We start from the raw sequence: 22,485 nt of genomic DNA, 5'->3' as shown, positions 1-22,485 counted from the left end.
TCGCATCATCCCCAGCCTGGCTGATAAACACCTGCTGGAACGTACGATGTTTATGCAGGATGGCGCTACACCCCATATTGATAGACGCGTGAAAGATCTCTTGCGCGCGTCGTTTGGTGATGATCGTGTGCTCAGCCGCCACTTTCGTCATGCTTGGCCTCCCAGATACCCAGATCTCAGTCTGTGCGATTATTGGCTTTGGGGTTACCTGAAGTCGCAAGTGTATCGTGATCGACCGACATCTCTACGGTTGCTGAAAGACAACATCCGACGCCAATGCCCCACCATAACTCCGTATATGCTTTACAGTGCTGTTCACAACATTATTCCTCGACTACAGCTATTGTTGACGAATGATGGTGGACATATTGAGCATTTCCTGTAAAGAACATCTTTGCTTTGTCTTACTTTGTTATGCTAATTATTGCTATTCTGATCAGATGAAGCGCCATCTGCCGGACATTTTTTGAACGTTTGTATTTTTTCGGTTCTAATATAACCCTATGTCATTCCAAGCATGTGTGTCAATTTGTACCTCTCTATCTACATTATTCCGTGATTTATTCAGTTTTCAAATTTATACTGACTTTTTGATCATCCGGTAGATTGAGCCTTTGCATGTCCCTTTTCAGATTTTCTAGCTTCTCTGCCACGTTCAAACTTCTGATATTCCACGCCCCGACTTGTAGAACCTTATGCTTTTGTTGGTTAGTCGATCCTTTTTTCATGCTCATCTCCCCATTGGCAGTCCACTTCCAGAGACCTGAATGGGGAACTATTCCGGAATCTTTTGCCAATGGAGAGATCATGATGACACGTTCTAAAATACGGAGGATAATAGAGCAGGAATAGGAGGATAAAAAGAAGTCCTTGGAGATTACGAAAAGAAGAAGAAACCCGCTTGGTGGGATGTAGAAATAGCAGAGATGATTGAAAGGTAAAAAGCTTATTTGAAGGTGAATGACAATAGAAGCAGACATAGATGTAGGAACACAAAAGCATAAGTAATAACAGAAGTTTGAAAAAGGAAAAAATCAAAGAGTGGGAAGTAAGATGTGAATCCGTGGAGAGGATAGAGAATAGGAGAGTGAATGCGACTGCCAGCTAGTGACAGGTTACGTCTTAATAATATTAGTCATTGTCAATGGACGAAGTATTTAAGGATTTACTCCTGGAAGTCGGTCTGAATTTTCACCCAGACGCGAAGCGAGATTGCAATAGAAGCAGTTATGGACTTAAGACATAAAATTTCTTCAGCAGGCTGTGAGGAGCGTAAGCTGGAGAAGGCACTAGGATGTGGGACAATGCATCCAGAGTGGGTGAAGTTTGGACCAGAGAAACTCTTGGACATGCTAAGGATGCTGCTTGAAAGAGTACTAGAGTGGAGAAGATGTCCAGTGTGAATGGATAACATGTTCCATAATACTGGTGCATAAGAAAGTGTTACGTAACGACTCAAACAATTATAGGTGATGGGAAGTGATTTCTTTTGTTGGAAGACCATTCTCTAACGTACTTATAGATGTGATGGAAAAAGAAAAAAAAAACACAAGCAGCTAGAGACGCAACCAGGATTAAAAAGCAGGAAGGTCGGTAATGGACGTCATTTTCGCAATGAAACTAGTATGTGAACAACGCACAGAGACTGGATTGGAGACGCATTTTACATTGATTGACCTAGAAGAGGTATATGGTAATGTGCCCACCGACAAACTGTGGGATAGCTTGAAAGGGCTAGAGCTGATCAAAGATTGCTAAAAGCTGTTATGAAATTACTTAAAAATGACACAGCGAGAGTCAGAATTGGTCAGAAGAATTCGTGGTGAAGAATTATCTGCGGCAGGGATGTAGACTGTCACCGATCCTCTTCAAGCTGTATCTAGCAGCAATCCTGCAGACTTGACATATAAAATGCCAAGTTATGGGAGTGGCATTAGAGGACAGCAAGATATTTATACAGTATTTCGCAAATGATCAGACGGTGCTAGAGGAAGATGAGGATAATCTGAGCTTTATGGCAATAAATCTTAAACAGGAATACTATAAGTCTGACTTGAAGATGTGCATGAAGAAGTGTGAGTAGTTGGGCGTTTGGACGGGAAAAGTAAATAATTTGGAGGTGCATGGAGAAGCAAATGTAGGTGAAGGTAACATACCTTGTGGTATTATATACTTAACAGGGCACAAATAATGATGAAGTCACTAGTAGGATTAATAAATGGCGATGTGTAACAAGGGCAATGAACTATGTTCTGCGGGATAAAAAAAAAAAAAGAACAACAATGTAGAAGAGAATGTATAAGACTATAGTCCATATTATAGCTTTGTACGAAACACAAACCTAGAACGTTAGTAGAAAAAAACTGTTCCCCATAGAAATAGGTTGCTTAAGACGAGGTTCAAGCTGTACTGTGATGGACAGGATAAAAAATTACGTAATCCGACAAAGGAACGAGGTGGATAGGGATGTCTGTGGCGATATCCATATAAACAACTGAGTCATGTGTGGGGGAGAATCGACAGTACTGAATTCGAGCTTGAGGGCGAAAAGTAGATTTTTCATTACTATTCACAACAGCTCGTACCGCGAGTGAATGGAACCAATTGGGGGGGGGGGGGAATAAATCAAACTAAACGTAATTTCTCTGTATCGATCCATCTGAGATTATGAGTTCCTCACATGTAAATACTCAGAAAGTATTCCCGTACAACCTCCGAAATTCTGCGGTCGAGTTTAAGTTCACCGCATTCAGTAATGTATCTCACTTCATGTCCAAAATGTGAATAACATCTTTGGTTATAAGATTAACTTTATTGCTGTATGTAATTATGTGTAGAATGTACGGAAAATATGTCTCCATTTTATACATTTACTTAACTCGCAACACATTATCCTTTTTAGGAGGTGTAAAGTTGATGAAGTGCATATTTTTTGATTAACTTCGCATTATCGTAACGATCGGTCGGCTTTCTTAACGTACGCTACACAGTGAATTTATAAGACTTTTTTATATATTCAAAACAGTTAAAATTTATACATCACATTGACATAGATTTATCGTCATAAAAATATGCTCAAGACCGCCATGACGTAGCACCAACCATGCGCATTAAAAGGATTCACAATAAAGTGTAATTTAGAAAATTACAATCAAAATTTTGCTAATTTGGCGATTTTAGAAATACAAAGTAGACTTCTGCTCTTGATAAAAACGCCACAAATTCAGTGATACTACGATATGTAAATATATAATGTTCATTACATAAACAGTGATATACATTAAAATACAAATTACTGTAGGCGTTAGGCAAGTTATAAGATCCCTACATGTTTGCCTAAACATTGTATAAAGTAATTTTCACTGAACTAAAGATTATTGTTTCGGAAGTTCGTCAAATCTAAATTCTGGAAGTCTATTAGGAAATGACATTGGTGACATGTTCTTCCATTGAATAATTACATAAATTCATTAATATTCCAATCGAAATCGGTTAAGTTCCAGTTATTAAAAATGTAAATCTTAATACCGTAATAAGTTCTTCATGCATAAGGCTAATAGTTGTCTGCACTGAACGGATACAGTACGTGATTGACCCCAAGTGATCGCGTTGCCGCTACACTCCGTGTGTGTAGTCCAGTGGTTCTCAGCCTCTTTTTGTTCGCGGCACAGTACACAATATAGTAAGTTATTGTGGCACACCGACATATGGAGTTGGCAACAGCGAGAAGGTCCTAACGGACGAGTCAGCGAAGATACGAGACACACCGTCTAGCGTGCTCACAGATTCTCTTCACCAGTTAATGATGTCCAGTTAATGCATTAATTTTCGATATGGATAAGTTTCTGATCAAAATGGAAAAAGTTCCTGACAGAAACAGATATGAGTAGCAAAAGTGAGAACGAACCAATTCCAAATCCGAGAAATCAAACAGCCGACTGTAACATTTCGTAAGTACCAAGAGAGAATTACTTAAACTTCGAATTTTCGTTCAGTGAACACGAAAACTGCCCATTACCAGAATGCGTCGTGTGCAGATAAAACTTAGCAGAGAATCCATGGTCCATTGCAATTTGAAAAGACATTTGAACAGGACACGTTGTCACATATATGGGAGAGGTGAGAACTACTTTAGCCAATTGATATCGTCAGTATAAAAGCTAGCCAAAACTATGGTGTGGAGAGCACCTTATTTCTGAAAAAGTACAAGGGCCAGTAATAAAGTTTCCGCAATAGCAGCAAAATTAAAAAAATGGAGGAACCTCATAGTACTGCAGAAGCCGTAATTTATCCTGCAAGTGAAGATGTAGGGACATCGATGTTAGGTGATGGCGCCGAAAAGAAAGTCTCTTTCGTTCCATTGTCAAACTATACTATTTTCCAGCGACCTGATGACGTGTCTTCAGGTATCCACTGAAATGTCCGTGGAAAGTTAAGCGGCTGCCGTGTATTTTCACTAAAACTTGACGATTCAAGAGATGTAAGTAGGAAATGACGATTACTGAACTTTATACGATTACTGAAGAATTTCTAACGTGTACACGTCAACTGCTTCAGGCGTGCATAATTATACACACAGGCCTTGGAGCAACACAAGTTGTTGGTTGGTTGATTCGGCGGGATGTGACCAAACAGCGAGATCATCGGTCCCATCGGGTTAGGGAAGGATTAGGAAGGGAGGTGCCCATGCTGTTTTAAAAGGGACTATCCCGGCATTTGCCCGAGGTGATTTAGGGAAATCACGGAAGACCTAAATCACGATGGCCGGACGCGGGTTTGAACCGTCGTCCTCCCGTATGCGATTCTAGTGTGCTGATCACTGCGCCACCTCGCTCGGTAAAACAAGTTGTCCTGGAATTGTTGTCTTCCTGTTTGCACAGACGGTGCAGCAGCAATGAGCGGAAGATTCAGTAGAATTGCTGCAAAACTGAACAAGATTTCCCGACTGTACCTTCGGCACACCGCATCACATATCGTGAGGCTCTGGTGGTGAATGGCAGGCCAACAGAAATTTAGAAAGTTTTAGATTAATCAATTCACATGATAAATTTCGTTAATTCTAGAGCTCTTAAGACTCCTCAAACAATTGTGCCAAGAAGCGTAACTCGACATGGCACTTAAGTTCTGATTGCTGAGATCCGTTGGTTGTCAGAAGGTAGAGTTCTGGAAAGATTTTGTTTGAATTGAGGAAAGAGCTATTAAAAATGTTTAGCGTCGAAGAGCCAAACTTTGCAGGGCAGTTAAATAACGAGCAGTGACGTGCCAAGGTGGCCTATTTCGTTAACATTACCTGATCGAAATAAAAAACGTGCTAACGTATAGTGATAAACTCACCGGGCTGTTAAGAAAATAGAATTTGAAAATCGCACGTGGAAAAGAAAAATCTTAAAATTTTTCCTCTCATTTGCGAGATAGATCCACAGGGTTACATAACCTACAAAACTCATTTTTAATCAGTCATGGTTCTGCCTTGATAAGGCACAATATTATCTTTCCATCACTGTTGAACGGTTCGACTGGGTGCGGAATCCTGAAGTTGTGTCTCCAGAATCCTCCATCTAATTTTGTCTTAAGGAAGATGAGCCATAGGCAGAACTTCTCGCAGAATGAAAACTTCAACTGAAATATTGTGAACTACAACGTATCAAGTTTTGGACGTTAGCGAAGAAAAAGTAACCAGTAATAGCAGCGAATTCAGATAATACCCTGTTGCGTTTTTCCACCACCTATTTATCGCGACTGTGTTTTTGGCAGTAACCGGCATAAAACGTAAGAAATTGGATGGACTTCTCTTAGTTGAACAGGAAACGCGTGTAAGTTTGTCCACAATTCTACAGGCTCAAGCTTCTCGTTGATAACTCAAACATCTAACTAGTAAACCAATGAATAACTGTAAATAAGTTCAGGTTCCAGAATATTTATATACATTCTGTTGTTCTTTTTAAAAATAAATATTCAGTGGAGTTATTTAACAACCTTTATTAGAAATATCATAAACCCTCAGAAGTATAGTGGCACACCTAGCTAATGACGTGGCACGGTGTTGTGTCGTGGCCCACCTGCTGAGAGCAATAAGGAGAGGATGGTGATGGTTGAAATGGCTCTGAGCACTATGGGACTCAACTTCTGAAGTCATTAGCCCCCTATAACTTAGAATTAGTTAAAACAAACTAACCTAAGGGCATCATACACATCTATGCCCGAGGCAAAAGGATGGTGACATTCATTTCCGACACATTGGTAACGTTGGCTGTGTGGAGATGGTGCTGTTGTTGTTTGGACTGAATACATTTGTTAGATAACTACTAGCACATTATACAAGTTGACGATGTCCACAGGGACCTGTCGAAGCTGGAAGACGGGATCGGGGAGAAGGTGGTGATGTTCATCAGGAGTATAGTGGGCTACGTCGGCTGCGTGGTGATGGCCCTGGTGCGTGGCTGGGAGCTGGCCCTCGTCTGCCTGCTATCCCTGCCTCTGTGCGTGGTCTCGCTCATAGCCACAGACGTGTATTCCTCCCGGCTCGCGGACAAGGAAGCGGACGAAGAAGGCAAGGCGGGCGCCGTGGCTCGGGAGGTGTTCGCCGCCATCCGCACCGTAGTCGCTTTCGACGGACGGGACAAGGAAGCAGAGAGGTAAGGAGCGTGCAGAGTGCAGCGCAGTAATCGTGTTAGGGCAGCAACACACGGCCCGCCAACCGCCACAGCGAGCGCCGCACGTGGTTGTGCAGTTTCTACGGGCTACGGCGCACTGGCCCGTCGAAAGGAGCAGCGTGTGAACTAGGTCGGTCCGTCTGTTCTGCGGATTTCGTTGTAGTTCTTGCTCTCTCAGTCCTTTCGACCGGAATTTTGTATCTTTTTTTCGAGTTGCTGGAAATAATTAGCCAAAACGAAAGTGTCTCCCGAAGGTGCTGTGGCCATTTGGCACTCGGTACGTCGTTTGAAGAAGGAAAGACGCCGCAGCAGCAGAAAAAAACATATATCGGGTGCATCCTTCCAGCAGGAAAGAAATATCAGTGGTGCTTTTGTCACCTTTTACAAGGAGCTAAGAAAGTATGATACATTTTATTTTTTTAAGTTACAACAGAATGTGAACGTCTTCTTTCGACGAACCACTTTCCGAAATTAGAGGAACGATAACGGCAGTGACAACAAACTTGCACTCATGAAAAGACCCTAAAGAAAAGCTGCTGGTAACATTGAGGTAAGCTTGTTACTATTCTATTTAAATATTTTAGTATCAAACGGTTTCATATAATTAAGTGCACATTAATAATAAAACATTTTCACAGTGTGCTCCCTGCCGCCATTGGATAAGCAGCTGCAGCAGCAAGTCGTATACTCCTAGCTCACTCATTTGTTACATAGTTTAATTCTTAATTTCTTTGCGTGTTTTTGGTACTTGCATTGTTTAATTCATAAATTTCGGGCGTATTATAGTATTTGAGAGTTGTAGCATCGCGTTTTAGTACCTGAATAGTGTAAATTCGCGTAGTCTCCTTCCGCCGACGAGCAGTGTCAGCAGTGTGCAAGTAGCAGCATTACTGCATTTACTAGGCAATCTTGTATTTTAACAACCGTTTAAATTTTGTCGATTTGTTTGCGCTCTCTGTAGATTAGTTCAGACGTTCTTTGCAAAACAGTTTTTAGCATGGATAGGGACTGCAACTGCTGTGTTCGGATGCAGGCTGAGTTGGCATCCCTTCCCTCCCAGCTTCAGGCAGTGTTGGCTTCGGTCACACAGCTTGAGGCTGTTGCCAATGGGCATCACTGTGGGGGTCCGGATGGGGGTTTGTCGGGGACGGCCAGTTCGTCCCACGCATCCCCCGATCGGACTACGACTGTGGTTGCCCGGGATACTGCCCGCATTGAGGCTGATCCCTCACCTGTGGTAGAGTGGGAGGTCGCCTCAAGGTGTGGCAGGGGGCGAAAGACATTCCGGAGGGCTGAACGGAAGGCCTCTCCAGTTTGTCTGACGAACCGGTTTCAGGCTCTGTCTCAGGCTGATACTGATCTTCGGCCTGACATGGCTGCTTGTCCTGTTCCAGAGGTTGCCCCTCAGTCTGCAAGATCCGGGCGGTCGCAGAGGGTGGGCTTACTGGTAGTTGGGAGCTCCAACGTCAGGCGCGTAATGGGGCCCCTTAGGGAAATGGCAGCAAGAGAGGGGAAGAAAACCAGTGTGCACTCCGTGTGCATACCGGGGGGAGTCATTCCAGATGTGGAAAGGGTCCTTCCGGATGCCATGAAGGGTACAGGGTGCACCCATCTGCAGCTGGTCGCTCATGTCGGCGCCAATGATGTGTGTCGCTATGGATCGGAGGAAATCCTCTCTGGCTTCCGGCGGCTATCTGATTTGGTGAAGACTGCCAGTCTCGCTAGCGGGATGAAAGCAGAGCTCACCATCTGCAGCATCGTCGACAGGACTGACTGCGGAGCTTTGATACAGAGCCGAGTGGAGGGTCTGAATCAGAGGCTGAGACGGTTCTGCGACCGTGTGGGCTGCAGATTCCTCGACTTGCGCCATAGGGTGGTGGGGTTTCGGGTTCCGCTGGATAGGTCAGTAGTCCACTACACGCAACAAGCGGCTACACGGGTAGCAGGGGCTGTGTGGCGTGGGCTGGGCGGTTTTGTAGGTTAGATGGCCTTGGGCAAGTACAGAAAGGGCAACAGCCTCAACGGGTGCGGAGCAAAGTCAGGACATGCGGGGACCAAGCAGCAATCGGTATTGTAATTGTCAACTGTCGAAGCTGCGTTGGTAAAGTACCAGAACTTCAAGCGCTGATAGAAAGCACCGAAGCTGAAATCGTTATAGGTACAGAAAGCTGGCTTAAGCCAGAGACAAATTCTGCCGAAATTTTTACAAAGGTACAGACGGTGTTTAGAAAGGATAGATTGCATGCAACCGGTGGTGGAGTGTTCGTCGCTGTTAGTAGTAGTTTATCCTGTAGTGAAGTAGAAGTGGATAGTTCCTGTGAATTATTATGGGTGGAGGTTACACTCAACAACCGAGCTAGGTTAATAATTGGCTCCTTTTACCGACCTCCCGACTCAGCAGCATTAGTGGCAGAACAACTGAGAGAAAATTTGGAATACATTTCACATAAATTTTCTCAGCATGTTATAGTCTTAGGTGGAGATTTCAATTTACCAGATATAGACTGGGACACTCAGATGTTTAGGACGGGTGGTAGGGACAGAGCATCGAGTGACATTATACTGAGTGCACTATCCGAAAATTATCTCGAGCAATTAAACAGAGAACCGACTCGTGGAGATAACATCTTGGACCTACTGATAACAAACAGACCCGAACTTTTCGACTCTTTAAGTGCAGAACAGGGAATCAGTGATCATAAGGCCGTTGCAGCATCCCTGAATATGGAAGTTAATAGGAATATAAAAAAAAGGGAGGAAGGTTTATCTGTTTAGCAAGAGTAATAGAAGGCAGATTTCAGACTACCTAACAGATCAGAACGAAAATTTCTGTTCCGACACTGACAATGTTGAGTGTTTATGGAAAAAGTCCAAGGCAATCGTAAAATGCGTTTTAGACAGGTACGTGCCGAGTAAAACTGTGAGGGACGGGAAAAACCCACCGTGGTACAACAACAACGTTATGAAACTACTGCGAAAGCAAAGAGAGCTTCACTCCAAGTTTAAACGCAGCCAAAACCTCTCAGACAAACAGAAGCTAAACGATGTCAAAGTTAGCGTAAGGAGGGCTATGCGTGAAGCGTTCAGTGAATTCGAAAGTAAAATTCTATGTACCGACTTGACAGAAAATCCTAGGAAGTTCTGGTCTTACGTTAAATCAGTAAGTGGCTCGAAACAGCATATCCAGACACTCCGGGATGATGATGGCATTGAAACAGAGGATGACACGCGTAAAGCTGAAATACTAAACACCTTTTTCCAAAGCTGTTTCACAGAGGAAGACCGCACTGCAGTTCCTTCTCTAAATCCTCGCACAAACGAAAAACTGGCTGACATCGAAATAAGTGTCCAAGGAATAGAAAAGCAACTGGAATCACTCAATAGAGGAAAGTCCACTGGACCTGACGGGATACCAATTCGATTCTACACAGAGTACGCGAAAGAACTTGCCCTCCTTCTAACAGCCGTGTACCGCAAGTCTCTAGAGGAACGGAGGGTTCCAAATGATTGGAAAAGAGCACATGTAGTCCCAGTCTTCAAGAAGGGTCGTCGAGCAGATGCGCAAAACTATAGACCTATATCTCTGACATCGATCTGTTGTAGAATTTTAGAACATGTTTTTTGCTCGAGTATCATGTCGTTTTTGGAAACCCAGAATCTACTATGTAGGAATCAACATGGATTCCGGAAACAGCGATCGTGTGAGACCCAACTCGCTTTATTTGTTCATGAGACCCAGAAAATATTAAATACAGGCTCCCAGGTAGATGCTATTTTTCTTGACTTCCGGAAGGCGTTCGATACAGTTCCGCACTGTCGCCTGATAAACAAAGTAAGAGCCTACGGAATATCAGACCAGCTGTGTGGCTGGATTGAAGAGTTTTTAGCAAACAGAACACAGCATGTTGTTATCAATGGAGAGACGTCTACAGACGTTAAAGTAACCTCTGGCGTGCCACATGGGAGTGTTATGGGACCATTGCGTTTCACAATATATATTCGTATAAATGACCTAGTAGATAGTGTCGGAAGTTCCATGCGGCTTTTCGCGGATGATGCTGTAGTATACAGAGAAGTTGCAGCATTAGAAAATTGTAGCGAAATGCAGGAAGATCTGCAGCGGATAGGCACTTGGTGCAGGGAGTGGCAACTGTCCCTTAACATAGACAAATGTAATGTATTGCGAATACATAGAAAGAAGGATCCTTTATTGTATGATTATATGATAGCGGAACAAACACTGGTAGCAGTTACTTCTGTAAAATATCTGGGAGTATGCGTGCGGAACGATTTGAAGTGGAATGATCATATAAAATTAATTGTTGGTAAGGCGGGTACCAGGTTGAGATTCATTGGGAGAGTGCTTAGAAAATGTAGTCCATCAACAAAGGAGGTGGCTTACAAAACACTCGTTCGACCTATACTTGAGTATTGCTCATCAGTGTGGGATCCGTACCAGATCGGTTTGACGGAGGAGATAGAGAAGATCCAAAGAAGAGCGGCGCGTTTCGTCACAGGGTTATTTGGTAATCGCGATAGCGTTGCGGAGATGTTTAATAAACTCAAGTGGCAGACTTTGCAAGAGAGGCGCTCTGCATCGCGGTGTAGATTGCTCGCCAGGTTTCGAGAGGGTGCGTTTCTGGATGAGGTATCGAATATATTGCTTCCCCCTACTTATACCTCCCGAGGAGATCACGAATGTAAAATTAGAGAGATTAGAGCGCGCACGGAGGCTTTCAGACAGTCGTTCTTCCCGCGAACCATACGCGACTGGAACAGGAAAGGGAGGTAATGACAGTTGCACGTAAAGTGCCCTCCGCCACACACCGTTGGGTGGCTTGCGGAGTACAAATGTAGATGTAGATATAGAAACTTAATACTGCTTGTTTACATTATACAAAAATGGTTCAAATGGCTCTGAGCGCTGTGGGACTTAACTTCTGAGGTCATCAGTCCCCTGGAACTTAGCTAAGCTAAGGACATCACACACGTCCATGCCCGAGGCAGGATTCGAACCTGGGACCGTAGCGGTCGCGCGGTCCCAGATTGTAGCGCCTAGAACCGCTCGGGCACCTCGGCCGGCTTTACATTATACAGATGTTAAACTATTCGTAATGATCACCTCCTTAGGAACGATCCGGTGCATGAGATGAAGTTGCTGAATATCTTACATCTGTTACATTTTCGTAAATATTTGTATAACTAGTTGATGGCTGGCCAATGTTTATGAAATAAGTATTGGCTCTGAGCACTATGGGACTCAACATCTTAGGTCATAAGTCCCCTAGAACTTAGAGCTACTTAAACCTAACTAACCTAAGGACATCACACACACCCATGCCCGAGGCAGGATTCGAACCTGCGACCGTAGCAGTCCCGCGGTTCCGGACTGCAGCGCCAGAACCGCTAGACCACCGCGGCCGGCAAAATAAGTATTCCGTGGATAGTTCTCGGAGGACGCGTTCTGTTGACAACAAGCATCCATGATCACTTTTATAATACCGATTTTCTTTATTAACTTCAAATACTAAGGTACTCTTTTAAAATCATTCAGTAACGACAGCAGAAAGTGGCGGTCAGGGTCATCGTCGTTTCTCGCTACTTTCCTTCAGTACTCCAACACGCTGCACTTCTATGTTCTCGCTTTCTGCGTTATTAGCCTTTCTCTTTTTCAGTATTGATGACCTGCACTCTCAAATCTCATGTGGTTCTTCAGTAGGCTCAACTTTTGTGCCTTATATCCTGCTTCAGCTGATTTCAAACTGTCATCCGCATTATTTCTTGCAACAACGTGTGATAAAAAGTTACTAGTGGCTCAAATGGCTCTGAGCACTATGGGACTTAACATCTATGGTCATCAGTCCCCTAGAACTTAGAACTACTTAAACCTAACTAACCTAAGGACATCACACAACACCCAGTCATCACGAGGCAGAGAAAATTCCTGACCCCGCCGGGAATCGAACCCGGGCGCGGGAAGCGAGAACGCTACCGCACGACCACGAGCTGCGGACTGTGCTAAAAAGATAAGCTAGTTGAAGTATATGTAATGAGATTTATGTGTAACACTTGATGCACCCTTCAAACTGCTGACTTTCCGATATTCCTTCACGAAGCTATTTCTCAGATTTTCCCATTTTCGTGGTGCCTCAAGCCTGAAAAGAAATTTTGTTTATGTTTTAGGTATTTGGCTTCTGGATGCTCTTTTGCTGACACTCATTGCACCTATCGCTTGGGAAAAACTACAGTTAGCGAAATTATGCAACAAGTTTATCGAGCGATATCATCAAGATGAATGCAGAATGCCTTCCCCAACCGACGATAAAATTTTGGTTTTATATAGCTAAAAAATTTTCAACCAGAGCAAATATTCCTCTCGTTATACAAGCTATCGGCGGGAAACATATGCGTGTAATAAAACCAGACAACACAGGATCATTTTGTTACTGTTATAAACTTTCTTTACAATAGCTTTAACGGCAGGTTGTCATAACAATTATAAATTCATATACGTTGATGTAGGCGCATAGGGAAAACGCAGAGATTCATCAGTTTTCAAAGTTTCGTTCTTCTACAAACAACTGATGGATGTAAATTTAGGATTACGTAACAACGAGGAAACAAAAGGTATTCACGGCAAAATTTCTTAATTCGTTGTTGGTGACGAGGCATTCGGCCATCAGAACATGTTTTACGACGCTATGCAAGAAATAATTTAAGTAAAAACAAGATAATATTTAATTATCAGCTCAGAAGAACACGTCGATACAAGGAATGCACTTTTCGCATTTTGACTAATGAATGGTAGATGTTATATTGACCTGTAAATGTTAACGTAAACTTGGCAACATACGTTGTTAAAGCTTGTTGTATACTTCACAACTTTATACGCTTAAGGCATGGTATTAATTTCGAGCAGACTTTACACATTCCACACACTTACCAGTTATTCAGAACTGTGATGTACTAGCAGATTACATTGTAAATGTCAATCCACTACAATGATAACATCGATGCGCTTAACGTCTGGTGCAAAAGATTCAAAAACATGTAAAAAAATGTAATGATACTATAAAAATAAAGGCCAACCCACGTACCTAGCTTTTTCTTCCATCTTGTAACAATTCTTTTCCTCCAAACGAATTTACTATCTCTTCCGCAATTTATACTTTAAAATTCTGTCGCTGTATCGTCCATCTTCATATTCCGTACGGCTGAACGATTTTCCACTTCAACCAACAAGTTTCTCTGTGTCGAAGTGCATCATAGCATGTCCGTGCCAGACGTCAGGCGTGATACGAGTCAACGTGTTGTCTGCTACGCAAGTTCGCCGAAGTCGACAACCGCGCCACCGTGTGACAGGGCGGCTGCCGGGCTTTCCGCAGGGGCGTAACGGCGGCCGCGTGCTGGCGCGGTTCAGAGGCGACTAGTGCGTCGTCCTCGTTTCACTTGCTGAACGCGTATCACGGTCGAAGCTACAATAACTGAACGTATATCACTACTCCGTTTCAGCACTGGTGTACAGTTTCGACAGACAATAAGATCCACATTACTGCACTGTCTACTGCATAGAGATGTTTCATTGTGGAAACAATCTCTGGACCAACAACATGAGCCTGAATGCGTTATCATACTCCGGTAGGTTGGTATACTGATTATTTTGATGTACGCTGACATGACAAAAGTCGTGGGATAGTGATACGCTATCGCGTACGCAAGGTATAAAAGAGCAGCGGACTAGTGGAGCCGTCATTTGTAAAGGTTCATGTGAAAAGGTTTCCGAAGTGATTATGGTCGCACAAGGAGAATTAACGCGGAATGGTAGTTGGAGCTAGCAGAAAGGGACATTCCATTTCGGAAGTCGTTAGGATATTAATTATTCCGCGTTCCACAGGGTCAAGAGTGTCCGAAAATACTAAAATTCAAGCATTAGCTCTCACCACGGACAACGAAGTGGCCGACAGCCTTCACTTAACAACCGAGAGCAGTTGTCAGTGCTAACAGACAAGCAGCAATGTGTGAAATAAACGCAGTAATCAATATTGGATATATGACGAACGTATCCATTAGGATAGAAAGGAGAAATTTGTCGTTAATGGGCTATGGCAGCAGACAACCTACGCGGGATCCTTTGCTAACAGCACATCGCTCCCAACGCCTCACGTGGTTGGTGACCATATCGGTTCGACCCTAGACGACGGGAAGACCGATGCCTGGCCAGATGAGATCCGATTTCAGTTGGTAAAAGCTAATGGTAGGGTTCGAATGCGATGCAAGCCATGGACGCAAGTTGCGAACAATGAACTGTGTTGGCTGTGTTTAAATGGGAAAGACTGGGTCCTCTCGTCCCACTGAACGGATCATTGACTGGAAATGGTTATGTTCGGCTAATTTGAGAACATTTGCAGCCATTCATGTTCATCTTCCAGAACAACGGTGCAATTTGTGTGGCTAACAGTGCGCCATGTTGCGGGGCCACAGCCGTTAGCTATTGGTTTGAAGAACATCGTGAACAGTTCGAGCGAATGATTTGGCCACCCAGATCGCCCGACATGAATCCCGTAGAATATTTATGGGATGTAATCGAGAGGCCAGTTCGTGCACAAAATCCTGCCCCGGCAACTCTTTCGCAATTACGGACGGTTATAGAGGCAACATAGCTTAGTATTTCTGCTGAGGCTTTCAGCGACTTGTTGAGTTCATGGCCCGTCCCACGACGAATCGCCGCATTATGCTGGGCGAAAGGAGGTCCTTCACGATGTTAGGAGGCATCGCTTGACCTTCGCCACCTCAGTGTAACGTAACATTAGTCTCTCTTGACTCATTAAAAATAATTTGTACCGTTTGTTAAACTCAGCTACCCCTGCAATAGTAGTTTGCATAGAATATCTCTTCCCCTTTTCGCGTCATCCGTAGTAAGTGTTGAGAGAGTGAAGAAATCATTTCCACTAATTCGTGGTAGTCTTTCTTGACTTCAATGACCCTCTACTGATTCTCACACCAATTGCTTACTGATCATTTCTGACTCGGATTCCGTTTTCCGACCGTGTTAACAAACGGCAGAGTTAGTTAGCATAAAAAAATTAAACTTGGAGATCAGCCGTAGGAGACCGCGCGAGATCCACAGCTGACGTGTCACGTTTTGCATTAAGGCGTCCTGCGGGTGCGGTAGGGATCAGCACACAGTTTTTTCGGCCGTTCTCGGCTTTCCTGGCATTATGGTGCTGTTTCTCACGTAAATATCTCCTCAGACGGCGGCAGGGGTTCATTGGGCCCCGTTCCAGTCCTCCCACACAGATAATATTCTTGGCAGTACCGGGACTTGATCTCGGGTCCTCAGCACGCTGGCTGGGCAGTTACGTAAGAGAACTTCCGTATCTACAAACACTATGTGGTCAAAAGTATCCGAACACCACCAAAATTATACGTTTTTCATATTAGGTGCATTGTGCTGCCACCTACTGCCAGGAACTCCATATCAGCGACCTCAGTACCCATTAGACATCGTGAGGCAGCAGAATGGGGCGCTTCGTGGAACTCACCAACTTCAAACATGGTCAGGTGACCTTGTGTCATACGTCTGTAAGTGAGATTTCCACACTCTTAATCATCCCTAGTTCCACTGATGCCGATGTGACAGTGAAGTGGAAAAGTGAAGGGACACATACAGCACAAAAGCGCACAGGCCGACCTCGTCTGTTGACTGACAGAGACCGCCGACAGTTGAAGAAAATCGTAATATGCAATAGGCAGACCACCATACAGGAATTCCAAACTGCATCAGGATCCCCAGCAATTACTATGACAGCTAGGCAGGGGGTGAGAAAGCTTGGTTTTCATAGTCGAACGGCTGCTCATAAGCCACACATCACGCCGGTAAATGACAATCGACGCCTCGCTTGGAGTAAGGCGAGTAAATATTGGACGACTGAACAATGGAAAAAAGTTGTGTGGAGTGGCGAATCAAGATACACAATGTGGCGATACGATGGCAGGGTATGGGTTTGACGGATGCCCGGTGAACGTCATCTGCCAGCGTGTGTAGTACCAACAGTAATATTCGGAGGCGGTGGTGTTATGGTGTGGTCGTGTTTTCCATGGAGGACGATTGTACCCCTTGTTGTTTTGCGTGACAGTATCACAGCACAGGCCTACATTGATGTTTTAAGCTTCCCACTATTGAAGAGCAATTTGGGGAAGGCGATTGCATCTTCCAACACGATCGAGCACCTGTTCATAGCCGGCCGTAGTGGCCGAGCGCTTCTAGGCGCTACAGTCTGGAACCGCGAGACCGCTATGGTCGCAGGTTCGAATCCTGCCTCGGGCATGGACGTGTGTAATGTCCTTAGGTTAGTTAGGTTTAAGTAGTTCTAAGTTCTAGGGGACTGATGACTTCAGAAGTTGAGTCCCATAGTGCTCAGAGCCACTTGCACCATTTTTGGACCTGTTCATAAGGCACGGTCTGTGGGGACTGGTTACACGACAGCAACGTCCCTGTAATGGACTGTCCTGCACAGAGTCATGACCTGAAATCTATAGAACACCTTTGGGATGTTTTGGGACGCCTACTTCGTGCAAGTCCTCACCGATCGACATCGATACCTCTCCTCAGTGCAGTACTCCGTGAAAATTGGGCTGCCATTCACCAAGAAACATTCCAGCACGTGATTGAGCATATGCGTGCGAGAGTGGATGCTGTCGTCAAGGCTAACACCACATTGAATTCCAGCATTATCAATGTCGGTCGCCACGAACTTGTAAGTCAATTTCAGCCAGGTTTCAGATACTTTGGATCACATAGTGTATATATTGCTGATATACTCACTCATTCTAGTCTATTTTCTTGACCAAGTAGTGAACCGTCACATATACATTTACATGTAAATCTCTATGATTTTTCTTTTTTTTCTTTTTTTTAAAATTCTGACTATGGAACCAAGTTTACATTGTCTATCGTACTATTTTCCCTATCTATTTGTTTCTACTACAATCGCTCTAATGCTTAGATGGTACATTGCGCAATCCTGTGGCATCTTTTTTCGGCTCTCAGTCGAATATTCCTTCACTCTGAAGAAAAAAAAGCCAAAATTTTCGTTATATCAAGCTATTCCACTAAGCTTACAATCATATTTATCACCTACTGCTAGTTGCGTTACAGCAACGTATATTACTATCACAATAACAAACAACACAACTATAACAAGTATAAAACACCCTATTACTGTTACTACCATTTCATTATTCTACAGCGTGTGCTATTACGGGTACTTGTTGTTGTTGTGGTCTTCAGTCCTGAGACTGGTTTGATGCAGCTCTCCATGCTACTCTATCCTGTGCAAGCCTCTTCATCTCCAAGGACGTACTGCAGCCAGCATTCTTCTGAATCTGCTTAGTGTATTCATCTCTTGGTCTCCCTCTACGATTTTTACCCGCCACGGTGCCCTTAATGCCTCAGAACATGTCCTACCAACCGATCCCTTCTTCTAGTCAACTTGTGCCACAAACTTCTCTTCCCCCCCAATATTATTCAATACCTCCTCATTAGTTTGTGATCTACCCACGTAATCTTCAGCATTCTTCTGTAGCACCACATTACGAAAGCTTCTATTCTCTTCTTGTCGAAACTATTGATCGTCCATGTTTCACTTCCATACATGGCTACACTCCTTACAAATACATTCAGAAACGACTTCCTAACACTTACATCAATACTCGATGTTAACAAATTCCTCTTCTTCAAAAACGCCTTCCTTGCCATTGCCAGTCTACGTTTTATATCCTCTCTACCTCCACCATCATCAGTTATTTTGCTCCCCAAATAGCAAAACTCCTTTACTACTTTAAGTGTCTCATTTCCTGATCTAATAACCGCAGCATCACCCGACTTAATTCGACTACCTTCCATTATCCTCGTTTTCCTTTTGTTGATGTTCATCTTATACCTTCCTTTCAAGACACTGTCCATTCTGTTCAACTGCTCTTCCAAGTCCTTTGCTGTCTCTGACAGAATTACAATGTCATCGGCGAACCTCAAAGTTTTTATTTCTTCTCCATGGATTTTAATACCTACTCCGAACTTTTCTTTAGTTTCCTTTACTGCTGAACGAGCGAGGTGGCGCAGTGGTTAGCACACTGGACTCGCATTCGGGAGGACGACGGTTCATCCGAACTTTTCTTTAGTTTCCTATACTGCTGACCGAGCGAGGTGGCGCAGTGGTTAGCACACTGGACTCGCATTCGGGAGGACGACGGTTCAATCCCTTCTCCGGCCATCCTGATTTAGGTTTTCCGTGATTTCCCTAATTCGTTTCAGGCAAATGCCGGGATGGTTCCTTTGAAAGGGCACGGCCGATTTCCTTCCCAATCCTTCCCCAACCCAAGCTTGCGCTCCGTCTCTAATGACCTCGTTGTCGACGGGACGTTAAACACCACCACCACCCTTACTGCTTGCTCAATATACAGATTGAGTAGCATCGGGGAAGGGCTACAACCCTGTCTCACCCCCTTCCCAACCACTGCTTCCCTTTCATGTCCCTCGACTCTTATAACTGCCATCTGCTTTCTGCAAAAATTATAAATAGCCTTTTGCTCCCTGTATTTTACCCCTGCCACCTTCAGAATTTGAAACAGAGTATTCCAGTCAACATTGTCAAAAGCTTTCTGTAAGTTTACAAATACTAGAAACGTAGGTTTGCCTTTCCTTAATGTATTTTCTCAGATGAGTCGTAGGGTCAGCATTGCCTCACGTGTTCCAACATTTCTACGGAATCCAAACTGACCTTTCCCGAGGTCGGCTTCTACCAGTTTTTCCATTCGTTTGTAAGGAATTCGTGTTAATATTTTGCAGCCGTGGCTTATTAAACTGATAGTTCGGTAGTTTTCACATGTGCCAACACCTACTTTCTTTGGGATTGGAATTATTATATCCTTTTTGAAGTCTGAGGGTATTTCGCCTGTCTCATACATCTTGCTCACCAGATGGCAGAGTTTTGTCAGGACTGGCTCTCCCAAGGCTGTCAGTAGTTCTAATGGAATGTTGTCTACTCCCGGGGCCTTGTTCGACTTAGATCTTTCAGTACATTGTCAAACTCTTCACGCAGTATCATATCGCCCATTTCTTCTTCATCTGCATCTTCTTCCATTTCCATAATATTGTCCTCAAGTACACCACCCTTGTATAGACCCTCTATATACTCCTTCCACCTTTCTCCTTTTCCTTCTTTGCTTAGAACTGGCTTTCCATCTGAGCTCTTGATATTCTTACAAGTGGTTCTCATTTCTCCAAGGGTCTCTTTAATTTTCCTGTAGGCGGTTTCTATCTTAATCCCCATGAGGTAAACCTTTGCATCCTTACATTTGTCCTCTAGCCATCCCCGCTTAGCCATTTTGCAGTTCCTGTCGATCTCATTTTTGAGACGTTTGTATTCCTTTTTGCCTGCTTCACTTGCTGCATTTTTGTATTTTCTCCTTTCATCAAATAAATTCAGTATCTCTTCTGTTACCCAAGGATTTCTACTAGCCCTCGTCTTTTTACCTACTTGATCCTCTGCTGCCTTCACTATTTCATTCCTCAGAGCTACCCATTCTTCTTCTACTGTATTTCTTTCCCCTCTTCCTGTCAATTGTGCCCTTATGCTCTCCCTGAAACTCTGTACAACCTCTGGTTTAGTCAGTTTATGCAGGTCCCATCTCCTTAAATTCCCACCTTTTTTCACTTTCTTCAGTTTTAATCTACAGTTCATAACCAATAGATTGTGGCCTGAGTCCACATTTGCCCCTGGATATGTCTTACAATTTAAAATCTGGTTCCTAAATCTCTGTCTTACCATTATCTAATCTATCTGAAAATTTTTAGTATCTCCAGGCTTCTTCCATGTACACAACCTTCGGTCATGGTTCTTGAACCAAGTGTTAGCTATGATTAAGTTATGCTCTCTGCATAATTCTACCAGGCGGCTTCCTCTTTCATTTCTTAGCCCCAATTCATATTTACCTACTACGTTTCCTTCTCTTCCTTTTCCTACTGTCGAATTCCAGTCACCCATAACTATTAAATTTTCACCTCCCTTCACTACCTGAATAATTTCTTTTATGTCATCATACATTTCATCAACTTCTTCATCATCTGCAGAGCTAGTTGGCATATAAACTTGTACTACTGTAGTAGGTGTGGGCTTCGTGTCTATCTTGGCCACAATAATGCGTTCACTATGCTGTTTGTAGTAGCTTACCCGCACTCCTATTTTTTTATTCATTATTAAACCTACTCCTGCATTACCCCTATTTGATTTTGTATTTATAACCCTGTATTCACCTGATCAAAAGTCTTGTTCCTCCCACCACCGAACTTCACTAATTCCCACTATATCTAACTTTAACCTATCCATTTCCCTTTTTAAATTTTTTAACCTACCTGCCCCATTAAGGGATCTGACATTCCACGCTCCGATTCGTAGAATGCCAGTTTTCTTTCTCCTGATAACGATGTCCTCTTGAGTAGTCCCCACCCGGAGATCCGAATGGGGGAGTATTTTACCTCCGGGATATTTTACCCAAGAGGACGCCATCATCATTTAGTCATACAGTAAAGCTGCATGCCCTCGGGAAAAACTACCTCTGTAGTTTCCACTTGCTTTCAGCCGTTAGCAGTACCAAAAGAGCAAGGCCGTTTTGGTTAGTGTTACAGGGACAGATCAGTCAATTATCCAGACTGTTGCCCCTGCAACTACTGAAAAGGCTGCTGCCCCTCTTCAGGAACCACACGTTTGTCTGGCCTCTCAACAGATACCCCTCCGTTGTGGTTGCACCTACGGTACGGCTATCTGTATCTTTGAGGCACGCAAGCCTCCCCACCAACGGCAAGGACCATGGTTAATGGGGGGGTGCGGGTACTTAAGCAACGAGATTAATTCTAATAGTTATGCTACGATTACTTATGTTAACTTAGGGTTTGTTGACCCTCAGAGAACAGTTAAGTAGTATATTTTCTTCTGTGGATTCCCTGTTTCTCTGTCCTGTAGTCCGTCAAGGACAGATACACGCTTTCCTATTATCCTATTGTGTCTAGTTTCTCTATACATTTAGTTCTCGTCAGTGGTTTTAATTGAGATGTTGACAGTCCTGACACAGTTAAGTTTCGGACGGACGGTATCAGTATGTATTCCACGTGCAGTTCAGCTCTTGTTGGACATATAGTTTATGATTGTTGCAGTTTTGATTTACCAATAGTGTAATTCAAAGTATTTTTTCCATCGTTGTTTGTGAAAATCAAGTTAATGAAGTTCAATGAAGCATAATGCTGTAGTGAATTCGTGACCTCGAAACTCCTAATTTGATATCCTCAACTATTATGCGACTCCATAGAATTCAGTTTTAGTATTTTTCTACGCAATACTGCCAAGTAATATTTCAAGGCTGGAAAGTGAAACGTTGACAGTCCGCCATGCATCCGTAGCCGCCTTGAGAACCATTGGTGTTTAAAGGATTTCTGGTCATTACCTGCGGTAAACTACCATTGTATTTGGCAGTATGGTTTAGTTAAGGTTACGACACTCCACCTCCCCACGGCGTTAGCGCCCAAGGAAAAACCAGGAGCTAGGCGTGTAAACTCACAAAAATACACTGCAGCTTCAAGATGTGTTAAAGCGCTATTGCTGTCAATCTTTGCAACAGTAGTCGGCAGGCAGTATTATGTCATAGCATAATACACAAAGTTGTCGTGGTCTCTGCACGCTACCCTATCTGGTACAAATTCTTCATCTCTGTTTAACTACTGAACCCACATCCATTTCAACCACTTACTTTATCCACCTCTTGGTCTACCTCTACAATT

At 43.6% G+C, this 22,485-nt stretch overlaps 1 protein-coding gene across 1 annotated transcript in view; it reads left to right on the top strand.

Moving 5' to 3' along the window:
* The window catches only part of LOC124606255 (ATP-dependent translocase ABCB1-like), a 150,669-nt gene that overhangs the window by 17,290 nt on the left and 110,894 nt on the right, over positions 1 to 22,485 (top strand). The window contains exon 3 of the mRNA XM_047138232.1: positions 6,339 to 6,635. Within this exon, the coding sequence (XP_046994188.1) occupies positions 6,339 to 6,635 (297 nt within the window). The remainder of the gene's footprint in view (positions 1 to 6,338; positions 6,636 to 22,485) is intronic.

Source organism: Schistocerca americana, chromosome 3 (assembly GCF_021461395.2).
Source record: "Schistocerca americana isolate TAMUIC-IGC-003095 chromosome 3, iqSchAmer2.1, whole genome shotgun sequence".
In the NCBI taxonomy this organism is placed as follows: domain Eukaryota; kingdom Metazoa; phylum Arthropoda; class Insecta; order Orthoptera; family Acrididae; genus Schistocerca; species Schistocerca americana.
The sequence above is the reverse complement of the archived record's forward strand: the minus strand, read 5'-3'. Positions and strand labels throughout refer to the sequence as shown.